The 12,354-nt window shown below is 41.4% G+C and overlaps 1 protein-coding gene across 6 annotated transcripts in view; it reads left to right on the top strand.

Moving 5' to 3' along the window:
• The window catches only part of exoc6 (exocyst complex component 6), a 73,526-nt gene that overhangs the window by 24,396 nt on the left and 36,776 nt on the right, over positions 1-12,354 (top strand). For all 6 annotated transcript variants that reach the window (XM_077625364.1, XM_077625367.1, XM_077625365.1 and 3 more), the window contains exons 11-14: positions 5,117-5,163; positions 10,270-10,390; positions 11,538-11,609; positions 11,688-11,785. In XM_077625364.1, coding sequence (XP_077481490.1) covers positions 5,117-5,163; positions 10,270-10,390; positions 11,538-11,609; positions 11,688-11,785 — 338 coding nt within the window. The remainder of the gene's footprint in view (positions 1-5,116; positions 5,164-10,269; positions 10,391-11,537; positions 11,610-11,687; positions 11,786-12,354) is intronic.

Here is a 12,354-nt window from a genome sequence, read left to right as displayed (position 1 = left end):
CTACACAATTAGGCATTGGAACTTTATCAAGTAAATTGAAAACTTTTCATCTCACATCCAGATACTGCTAAGAGGGAGGCTGGGAGGGAGGGAGGTTGGGTGCAAGCGAGCGAGGGAGAGAGTTCTGGCGGGAGGTAGAGATATGAGAGAATTTTAGAAGTGATTAATGGTATTTCAATCAATTTGAAATATACAGTAAATTAAAATAAAAGATCATAAATATGTAATATATGTAGTATTTTTATTATTATTATGTTCATTGTATTTACTGTTACGTAGTTGTATAAATTTATGTAGGTACTGTACCTGGGCAATAAAACGATAACGATAAGCTCATTATCCCATAGCAAGATCAGTACCCGGACGTCCGGCTGCCATTGACGGCGGTAGACGTCCGATTCATGTGGACTGTTGCGTTATATATCCACTAGATGGAGCTCTAATAACAGAAATAGCATCTGCACCTCAGTCAACATGAATCGGACATCTACCGCCGTCAATGGCAGCTTATTGATAATGTGTTTAATTTGGGACAGTAATAGTATAAAAGAGGCAAGTTTGGCTATACCAGGGATGGGCAAACTTTTTGACTTGCGGGCCAAAATGGATACTAAAATTTGACAGAGGGGCCGGGCCAGGAGCATTTGGACATGCAATGTAATTTATCAAACCTGGGGATTGAAATGTAAGAAAAAAGACACAATTGAAGGTGAAAATTTATTTTCAAATTTACTTTCAACAACAAGTCTAGACTAGTGCATCATCTATCGGGGAAACGAGGGTATTGCAGGGCAAAGGGAAATGAATGAGGTCATTGATTTTTATTATAATTTAAACAATGTCGGCGGGCCGGATTAAAAAGCCAAACGGGCCGTAGTCTGAAAAACATGTACACACACTCCAATACTAGCGAATCCGTGGGCGGGACGAGCGAGCAAATCCGGCGACGAGTAACATGTACACACACGCCAATAATACGCAACTTATTGATAATTTTGATATTAGATATTTAGATATTAATGCTCTTACATTGTCAATGCAATTACAAACTCTCTCTCTCATGATTATAATTTTGAGAGCGAGAGATTACCTGGTTGATCGCTTTCAACAGTAAACTCTCTCTCTCTCTGATGATTATAATTTTGAGAGCCAGCGAATCCGGCGACGAATTGTCCGTTCGACGAAATGTCCGGCGGCGAATCCTGCGACGAATTGTCCGTCGACCAAACGTCCGTTCGACGAATCGTCCCTCCGTCGACCAAACGTCCGTTCGACGAATCGTCCCTCCGTCGACCAAACGTCCGTTCGGCGAATCGTCCCTCCGTCGACCAAACGTCCGTTCGACCAAACGTCCGTTCGACCAAACGTCCGTTCGACCAAACGTCCGTTCGACCAAACGTCCGTGGACGAAGTGTCCGTCGACAAAACATCCGGTCACGGCTTCTTCCTTCTTGATGTAACGCTCAGTCGATTCAATTATGATGCATTAGTTCACGCAGGACATTTAAGAGGCATTTTCAACGGCGAATTCATACAATACTGGAAGAGGCTCGGCATGGTCTTTCTGTTTACGCTGCCCTCACTCCTGGATGGGATCAATTCTACGAATTCCTCATCAGTTGACGTCCTCTCGTCATGCCAGCTTCACGGCCGCGTCTATGGCTAAAATCTCTCATACTGTAGGTTCTTTTTTTTTTAGCGGGGTGTCTGAGTCCACACGAGAAAACATTTACTATTTGTATTTATTCACAGCATACAAAGCTCTCGCCAGATCATACGTGCATCTCTAGAGGGGAAGCGCATTCACTTCCCGTGTGACTCCCGCCCCGCACATCGGATCCCATTAACATTAACATGGTCCCTACCAGGTGAATTTTGTACAAAAAAACACCAGGGTGTTTTTTCATTTCATTCATTTATGCCGCAATGGGGTGCTATGCCTTAAGCATATCAAGGAACGTGAAAATTTAGGAGGCATTTTCAACGGCAACACAAAATCCAAACAAAGCTGGAATAGGCTCGGCATAGTCTTTCACTCACAACAAAACAGGAAATGGCAGCATGTGGTCCTTCTTGGACTTTTATGATATTTGGCGCGTCATTCTTCTATGGTGAAATATCGCTTCTTCTTCAGCGCTAAGTGCCACCCAATTCAGCGCCGAAGAATAAGCAGGAGCCCTGACTTCCGCTTTTTTTAAAAATCCAGTTTTCCGCTTGCGAGTGTCAATGTGGATTTTGATATTTTAATGAACTTTTTTAAATATACTTTAGATTTAAAAAAACATGATTTACTGAACCCCCGAATGTTGAAGCTGCGAAGTCATGAAGGATCACAGTAGCCACCTTTCTTTCCAAGGAGACTCAAAGCCCTGCCATCCATAGATTCTGTCAGTGTTTTGATCTGTTCACGATCAACATTGCGTGTCTCCCAGAAACTGGGAGTTGAGCTTGACTCCATCCTCAACCCGAAAAGGCCCCACAACCTCATCCTCGATGATTCCAGCGCATACCAGTACCCCATCTCCGTCTGAGTCGGACTGGAGCTCTCTGCCCTTTTCTGATCCAGCCACAGTCCCATCAAGACTCACTCCCATTTCATCAGTCCATAAAACCTTAAAAATATCAGTCATGAGATAGTTCTTGGCCCAGTCTTGAAGTTTCAGCGTGTCTTGTACAGTCGTGGTCGTGTTACAACCTTTCCTACTTTGGCTATGTGTCTGAATATTGCACACTGTGTGCTTTTGGGCAGTCCAGAGATGTTGCAGCTGTGGCAAGACTGGTGGCAAGTGCGTGCTTGACTTTTCTCAATTCACGGGTAGTTATTTTGTGCCTTGATTTTTCCACATGCTTCTTGCGACCCTGTTCGATGATCACGCTTCAGAAGGTTGGCAATTTTAAGAGTGCTGTATCCCTGTACAAGATATCTCACTATTTTTTAGTCCATTTTTGACCCATCTTTCCAAAAAAGGAGGTTGCCTAATATTTATGCACACCGGATATATGCCCCCAATAAGTCATCATCTTATCGTGGTGGTGGGGTTTGTGTGTCCCAGTGATCCTTGGAGCTACGATGTCTGGGGCCTTGTGTCCCTGGTAGGGTCACCCATGGCAAACTGGTCTGAGGTGACGGATCAGCCAAAGAATGGCTCAGAAGACCTCTTATGGTGAGAAGTCAGAGTGTTTAAATTCCCACCTCCGTCAGAGCTTCTCACATGTCCGGGAAGAGGCGGGAGACATTGAGTCCGAGTGGACCATGTCCCGCGCTTCTATTGCTGAGGCGGGAGACCGGAGCTGCGGCCACAAGGTGGTCAGTGCCTGTCGTGGCGGCAACCCCTGAACCCGCTCGTGGACATTAGCGGTAAGGTGAAAAAGGAGTCCTTTCGGGCCCTTTTTGTCCATGGGACTCCGAGGGAGATGATGGATACCGGTTGGCCAAGCAGCATGCGGCTCTGGTCGTCTCCTAGGCAAAAATCCAGTCATGGGAGGAGTTCGGTAAGGCCATGGAGAACGACTTCCGGATCGCTTCCAGGAAATTTTGATCCATCATCCGACGTCTCAGGAGGGGGAAGCAGTGCACCATCAACACAGTGTATAGTGGGGATGGGGTGCTGCTGACCTCGCCTCGGGGTGTTGTGAATCGGTGGGCCGAATGCTTTGAAAACATGCATTCCCATGAGGAAGCAGGTCCTTCCCCGGATGGAGAAGTTTAAGTATCTTGGGGTCTTGTTCACGAATGAGGGAAGAATGGCAGGATCGGTGCGACTTCCGCAGTGATGCAGACTCTGAATCGCTCCTTCTTGGTGAAGAAGGAGCCGAGCCAAAAGGCCAGGATCTCTATTTACCGGTCGATCTACAGTTCTACCCTCATCTTTGCTCACGAGCTGTGGGTCGTGACCGAAAGAACGAGATCCCGGATACAAGCGGCTGGAATGAGTTTCCTCTTCAGGATGTCTGGACTCTCCCTTAGAGACAGGGTGAGAAGCTCGGAGTAGAGCCACTGCTCCTCCGGATCGAGAGCAGCCAGATGAGCTGGCTCGAGTATCAGGATGCCCCCCTCGACGCCTCCCTAGGGAGGTGTTCTGGGCACGTCTCACTGGAAGGAGGCCGCGGGACCGCCCTCGGACACGCTGTGGAAACTTTGTCTCCCGGCTAGCCCAGGAACGCCTTGGGGTCCTCCCGAAAGAGCTAGATGAAGTGGCTGGGGAAAGGGAAGTCTGGGCTTCCCTGCTGAAGCTGGTGCCCCTGCGACCCGACTTCAGATAAGCGGAAGAAGATGAGATGAGACCGTATATATGGTGTTGTCATTAGACCACACCCCTTCCCATTATAGAAATGCACATCACCTGATATGCTTAATTGGTAGTGGACTTTCAAGCCTATACAGCTTGGAGTAAGACGTGCATAAAGAGGATAATGTCGTCAAAATACTATTTTGCCCAATTTCTGCACTCCCTGTATAAAGCACAACCCCAGACGAGGTTATTGGCTAACAAAGAGCAAGATGTCATGAGAAGCTAATGAGAGAACATCTGACACGGACTGAAGACAAAGACACAGATGGGATTTCTTTTTTTTTAATGCCTCTTAAACACCTGCGCACAAACAACAGCCTTATTGAAAATTTGCTGAACCCATTTTAACCCACTGTTCTTATTTGAGGACGGCCTGTAATTCTTTTCTTACTTGATTTGAAGAAGTTACCCAATTTCATGCAAATGTTTTGAAAATGTTGCAAAAATCTAAATCTTTTTAAGTTGGGTTAAAATGGATTAAGTTCATTGAAATTTTAATTAAAAAAAATGCCCACGTAAATTTACATCGTCTCTTTCTGTTAAGCTGAAAATAGTCTGCTTCCCAATGATGATGTCTTTACTTGATTATTTTATTTATTTCTTGTTGCACAGCAACTTTTTGTTTGTAGGCAGATTTATAAAAATAAAGATGCCTTCAATCAGAAGTTTCAAATTTGAAAGACAATATAATAATTGTTACATTTTTTTAATAGTAATAACAATTTTTGTCATATCGCCCAGGCCTAGTAGGTACCAATAATCATAATGTATTTGTTACCCATATTTACTATTTATAAATTGATATAATTTGTCTTTGTGTCTAGCATGAAACAGTGGAAGGCTATAGAAGATACTTTAATCAAATTGTGGGGTAAGTTGTCTTTCTTTCTCTTCTGATAATTACGTAGAATTTTTGACATTTCTATTTCTATGCAAGCTCTAAATCAGAGGTACCAATACCTGTCAATGTATATGTTTTTCCCGCATTTTAAACATTCTTTGATCATTTCAAATTGTGTACGCTGTATAACAACTTTTGTACGCGATTTTTTTAAAAGTACATTTTTGCAAAACCGATCTCGTACCCATTTCAGCTCTAATCCGGATCGTCTGGGTCATTGGTAGCAAACGAAAACGTCATTGTCTGCTAATAGTCATGATTTAAGCATGATATGCATTCACGCATTCCCCTTTCACACCTCCGCCTTTTCATCTTCAGCAAGCAATGTACCCAGACAGTCCAGCTGTCAGCGTCATTTAGTGACATCTACAGAATCTTGAATTTATTGCATAATGATTGGGCACCCCGTCTACTTTGGAGAATATTTTAGACTTTTAAGTGCGCCCTATGAGTAAATATGTCCCGTGTTGCATTCGTACAGTGTTTTTATTGCTTAATAAAGGGAATTGCAATCATTAATAAGGGGAGCAATTGGCCGAGGTTGACAGGTATGGGTACCCGATGCGTCAATTGTAGTCCTCTTTAAAAAGAAATATGAAAATAGCCTACCGACATGTCTATTGTTCATCCCTGCTATTTAAATTGCCTTTTCATGAGATTGTCATACAGGTGTGGCAGGGGGAGGAATTTCTAAATATTTTAGCCCCTTTTGCCTATCACCCGCCCTAGTATTAGTTTAATGTATATACATGACATTTCATATCATACATTGAAGTCATGTATGAGTCACCACACATGCACAGTTACGCAAATATCAGTATGGACTATATATATGACTGTAATCCTCCTTAGTCCTTGTGGGGCTTGACGTGAGCGTGGAGACCGATTCTGGGACAGTGTGGTCAGGGGAATGTAGTGGTGTTGGGTTTGGGTTAGGCCTGTTTGGTGGGTGCTCTTACAGAATCTCCATAACATTATTGCACTAACTACTTGTGTCAATATAAGACGTGTGTATTCATGAATATATTGGAACATGTAATCTATCAGAAAAAGAGTGAGAATTAAACACTCAGGGAGAATCAAATCTATTCATTTGAGCGAGCCAAAAATCCAGCTTCTTATATCAAGGGAATCTCAGGAAATTGCAACTTTGTAGAGGGCATCTGCTGAGCGTTTTAAGAGTGTTTTCACATCGGCCTCTCAACTGCCCAAAGAAGTCCCTAATGTGAATACATGAACAGATCGTGACAATGCCTTCATAAATAAGGTTAAATACTACTCATAGGTTGAAGCTGAGGTAGGGAAAGGTGAAAGAGTTCAAATCCCCCAGTCAGCACTAATTCACTTTTCTCACGGTGCAGATACCGAAAATGAAGACTTCATTTGGTTTAGTAGTTATTTAGGTGAATGTTTCAGTTTGATTTATTTAATAAAGGGACAATACATATTAATGGACGTATACTTGTCAATATGTAAGATTAAAGCCAAAGGCCAATTTCCTTCTTTAGTGTTTGAGATCGTTAGCTACATACTAAAGACAAGGCCAAGACATAAGAGCTGTCCAAAGACACCAGAGACAAAATTGTACACCTCGACAAGGCTGGAAAAGTCTACAAAGAAATTGCTAAGCAGCTTGGTGAAAAAAGGTCCACTGTTGGAGCAATCATCATGGGCGGCCTGGCAGATGAGTGGTTAGCACATCGGCCTCACAGTTCTGGGGTCCTAGCTTCAAACCCAGGTCGGTTCTCCTGTGTGGAGTTTGCATTTTCTCCCCGGGCTTGCGTGGGTTTTCTCTGGGTACTCCTTCCTCTCACATTCCAAAAACATGCATTGTAGGCTTTTTGAACACTCTGAATTGCCCTAAGGTATGAGTGTGAGCGTGAATGTGGCCAGGTTACCCTTGCGAAAGACATCTTGATCTTAACGGGTTCTATCTGGTTAAATAAAGGTTAAATAAAAATTAGAAAATGGAAAAAGATAAACATGACAGTCAATCTCAATCGTAGTGGAGCTCCATGCAATCTATCACCTCGTGGGGTCTCGACACAAAAGGTGAGGAATCAGCCCAGAACTACCAGAGAGGACTTGATCAATGACCTGAGAAAAGCTGGGGCCACTGTTTCCTATGTGACTGTTGGTAATACACTAAGACATAATAGTTTGAAATCGTACATGGCACGAATAAATTGCCTGCTTATACCAGCACTTTTCAAGGTCTGTCTTAAGTTTGCCAATGCCTATTTGGATGATAAAGAGGAGTCACGGGAGAAGTTTCTGTCGTCCTCCTAATTCCACTTACCGGGTTATGGAAGAAGAATGATGAGTTCCATGCCAAGAACACCATCCCTACAGTGAAGCTTGGAGGTGGTATCATCATGTTTTGGGGGTCTTTTTCTGCACATGGTACAGGACAACTGAACTTTATTAGGGAGAGGATGACCGGGGCCAGGTATTTTGAGATTTTATGGAACAACGTCCTCCCTCAGTCAGAGCATTGAAGATGGGCAGTGGCTGTCTTTCAACATGACAATGACCTGAAGCATGCAGCCATGAAAACCAAGGAGTGGCACCATAAGAATTATATCAAGGTTCTAGCCAGTCTCCAGACCTAAACCCACTAGAAAATCTATGTGTTTCTTAGAGACAGCCCAGAAACCTGACTGATCTAGAGAATATCGGAGTCACTTGTGCAGTGTGTGCAAACCTGGTGAAAAACAACAGAAAACGCTTGACCTCTGTAATTTCAAACAAAGACTACTGTACCAAATGTTAACATTGGTTTTCTCAGATGTTCCGATACTTATTTGCAGCTCTATCACAAAAATAAAATGTCCAAAATGATACCTTGTGATTCCTGGATCTTTCTTTTTAGATTATCTGTCTCACAGTGGACATGCACCTACACCCTTTTAGACCCTTGCATGCTTTATAAGTGGGAGAATTTGCAGTATAGCAGGATGCATATATGTACAGTCATACCTTGAGATACGAGCCTAATGCGTTCCTGGACTGAGCTCGTATGTCGATTTACTCGTATCTCAAATCAACATTTCCCTTAGAAATGACCTAAATACAAATTAATTCGTTCCCACCCTCTGAAAAAACACACCAAAAACAGGATATTACAATGGAAAAATATATTCTTATCTACTAACAGAGTAACAAATAACTAGTGGTTATGATGTTTAATAATAAAATGAGGCATTATTCAATACAACGGGGAGTTCACGGATGAGAGAGAGAGAGACTTGACGGATGCGCTCTTAACGTAACAAACTTTAAGAACTTAGATTCCTATACACACTTTAAAAAAGTGTTATCATACTTTACACTAAATTTAACTTCTTGTGCAATAACCAAGGCAAAGAGGTTAATGTATTCCACCGCGGCTTTCGAGGCAAACTTCCTGTTCTCCATGCGTATTAGCGAGCCAGCTCAGCGTGAGTACACTACTCATGTTTTTCGATTATTTCGTGCTTAATATTGATTGTCACCATACGCCTTTTCTTTGCACTACCCTTCATTGCACCGGCTTGCTTTGGACCGATTGTTTTCCCTTAATTCTGCACTGACTAACGCAAAAAAACCACAGAAAAATGCAACGCTCCGCCCAGTGCTCGTAGAGATCTTTGCACGAGGGAGTTACGGTGAGAAAGATCATAAGCAGCCTCTCGCGGCTTTCTTGAATGCTCATATCTCAAAATTTGTCTCGTATCTCAAGGTAAATATTTGGTCAGAATTTTACTTGTATCTCAAATTCCACGTATGTCAGGGTACTCGTGTGGGTGTGTGTATACGTATATATATGTATATTTATATATATTTGTATATTTACTCACATATAGGCCGCAAGAAAATTATGACTAAATCGAGGGTGCGGCTTATATGCGCATAAAAAGACGACATGCACGAAATTGCAAGGTGACAAAGATGAAACGCCATAACTCAAGACAATGCAGCTCATATGGTCATTTATTTCAAAATAGAGAAAAGATAAACAGATAAAATGCTAAACAAAATTAATTTTGACGTCTATGAATAACATTCTATTAAAAAAAAGGGAAACATCTCACTTGCGCCTGCCACTGTTCGCTCAGGGCGTCGCCATCTTACCTAGGACGCCGCCGTCTTACCTAGTTAAACGTGCTCTGACTGGCCAGACGCGAGTAGCCTTGATAGATGTGTTCATAACGTTTACTATGTCTGCACATCCCAATAGTTCTTAAGGCTGATGGAAGGTCTTGCGGTCGATCGTTTATAAAATATCAGCCTTGATACCTGCGTAATGTGTATGTCATGCTATTATTGCACCCAGAGACTTGGTGAACACTAAACCGCTACAGACACACTTCCTGGTTGTGCTTACGTTAGTTCCTTTTTGAAAGGAAATGATTGTACCTTTCTGATTATGAAATAAAACATTTTTTTCTCTTTATTTCTTGTTCGAAAGTGAGAACTATTGCAGTAGTATGAACCATTGAAGAAAATCGAGATATTTCGACATTAGAAGCAATTATGCCGCCACAACATCTTAATAATAAAATTTTAATTTCTGCCATTAAAAAGCATCAGGTTCTCATCAAGATAGACTTATTTCTTTTCTCAAATTGAATAATTTGATATTTTTCGTTTACAAGCGGGCATATTAACTTCCTCATGATATTGACCCTAATAATGTGCTTTTGATTCTTACAGTATCTCAGAAATAACACGCGATAATTTTTCTTAAGATTTTCTCTTCAAAGTAAAACATTTGTTCACCCTATTAAAACCATGAATATGGAGATGAAAATTGTGAATCAGGGGCAGCTTGTATGCAAGTAAATATATGTATTTTTTATATATATGTATATATATGTGTATATATATATATATATATATATATATGTATATATGTGTATATATGTGTATATATATATATATGTATATATATATATATATATATATATATATATATATATATATATATATATATATATACGTTAGAGAGAAAGAGAGAGAGAGACAGACAGACAGACAAATGTCATTTTGATCATCTTTTGACTACTCAGCATTACCTTTCTCTGTCCACATCAGGTTCTTTCTTGTAGAAGACCACATTCTTCATGCAACTCAAGGGTTGGTGACCAGAGCTTTCGCTGATGAACTATGGAATATGGCCCTGTCAAAGATCATCGCTGTGCTTCGCACACACTCTGTAGGCCTCCAGATGCACACGGGTTGATAATGAATCCAAATAAAATTATCCCAAGTCAATAGCGATAATAGCCCGCTTTATATCTATTTTTCCTTGAACAAGCTTGTTTTTCACTGGTCTTTTTCTGCTGCTCACAAATAAAAACACTGCAGACATCAGCACACCCACAAACATGCTAAAGATGTCCCTCTCACGAGGAAGGTCAAAACACAATGTCAATGAGCAGGTCATTACAACTTTAATGAGAGACAGATTGTTACAATAACACCAAATCAAGATGGCATATTCTTCACTACAATGATCTAGTCACTTGTAAATTACTAGGAGGATTATGCTAACTGGTCATAACCGGCCAGAGAATGAGTTGCACAGTGTGGGGTAAGTTTGACAAAAGCCCCAGGTCACCCCCCTACTGCCAACCATTTTTCTGGGAATACACACAGAGAGCTCCACATTTACAATTATTGCATGGTAAGACACCAAAGAAAAAAACTAGCTAATCTGTCGATAAAGTGACACTGTCAGGTCAATGTGATGCAACACTTTTGATCTCCTGACTAAGCAGTCTTGCATCAAATCAAACAAACTACTTGAAGATGTTGCACTACCTGCGCTGTTGATTTGACGCTTTTCAGTCTACTCTATAGATAGTGTCTTAGTAAACAATTCGTAGGCTTTGTTAATCCTCCTGGGTGAATTTCGCTCTCCAGTTTGACAACGTCCTTGTATCAGGGTCAGAGAGTTGAACTGTGCTACTTAAAAGATCATAAATCTCTTAAATAGTAGAAAAAGTGCGGAATTTTATAGGGCATCTAATAGAGGTTTTTATTTTTGTTTAATTTTGTGAGCAGTTTAGTTCATTTTATATAGTGGGGTTTATTTTCTAAATTAGGTGTGCATAGATTCAAGTATTGGAATTAAGTCTGGGGGGTTTATTGACAGTAACTTTTGTAGCTTCTATTTACAATGGTAGACAAAATAATGCAAAGTGAAGTAGATCCATAAATCTCAAATACAATTTTACTCCAGTCGATATAAGCCTGATATTTAATTGTTAATAACATGTTAATTTTAAAGCCATGTTTGTTGCAATCTTTCAATCATTAAGAACATTCAAAACATTAACATTTCTTTTTTTCCTTCCCAGTCTTACTGCGAGGATCCAGACCTGGTCCTGGAGCTGAAGAACTTAATTGTCATATTTGCAGACACACTTCAGGTTGTTTTGTTTCCCACCTAACTCATTCATTATGGGTTTTTTTGTTTGTTTGTTTATTTTTTGCATATGATCTTGAAGGGTTTTGGTTTCTCCGTGAATCGGCTATTTGACCTGCTGTTTGACGTCCGAGACCAGTACAATGAAACTCTACTGAAGAAGTGGGCCCTGTTATTCAGGTGGATATTTAAGTGTTTTTGTCCAAAGATGTTCATTGGTGATGTGTATGGATTGATCTAGGGAAGCTACACCAAACATGGAAGGCTATGATATAGTGTCGATCGTTGTCTGTAGCTGGGGCGTCCTGGGTAAAAAAAATAAAAATAGTCTTAATTTGCATGATAATCTTCTCCAAGAAAAACTCTCAAAATGGCATTTAAATAAAAGATTAGAGATTCTTACAAATGTGTAAAAAAACAATTTCAAAGTAACAAAACTAAATAATGGTGTGTGCAAATGTTTGGGCATGTTGCAGACTTCTCATCTCATGTTATCTATCTTCTCCCGCTTATCCAAAGTCGGGTTGCGGGGGCAGTAGCTTCAGCAGGGAATCCCAGACTTACCTCTCCCCAGCCACTTCATCCAGCTCTTCCGGGAGGACCCGAAGGCGTTCCTGGGCTAGCCAGTAGACATAATCTCACCAGCGTGTCTGAGGTTGGCCCCGCGGCCTCCTCCCAGTGGGACGTGCCCGGAACACCTCCCTAGGGTGGCGTCCAGGGCACATCCTGATCAGATGTCCGAACCAACT

Source organism: Stigmatopora argus, chromosome 18 (genome assembly GCF_051989625.1).
Source record: "Stigmatopora argus isolate UIUO_Sarg chromosome 18, RoL_Sarg_1.0, whole genome shotgun sequence".
Taxonomy (NCBI): domain Eukaryota; kingdom Metazoa; phylum Chordata; class Actinopteri; order Syngnathiformes; family Syngnathidae; genus Stigmatopora; species Stigmatopora argus.
This window is presented reverse-complemented; position numbering and strand designations above follow the sequence as displayed.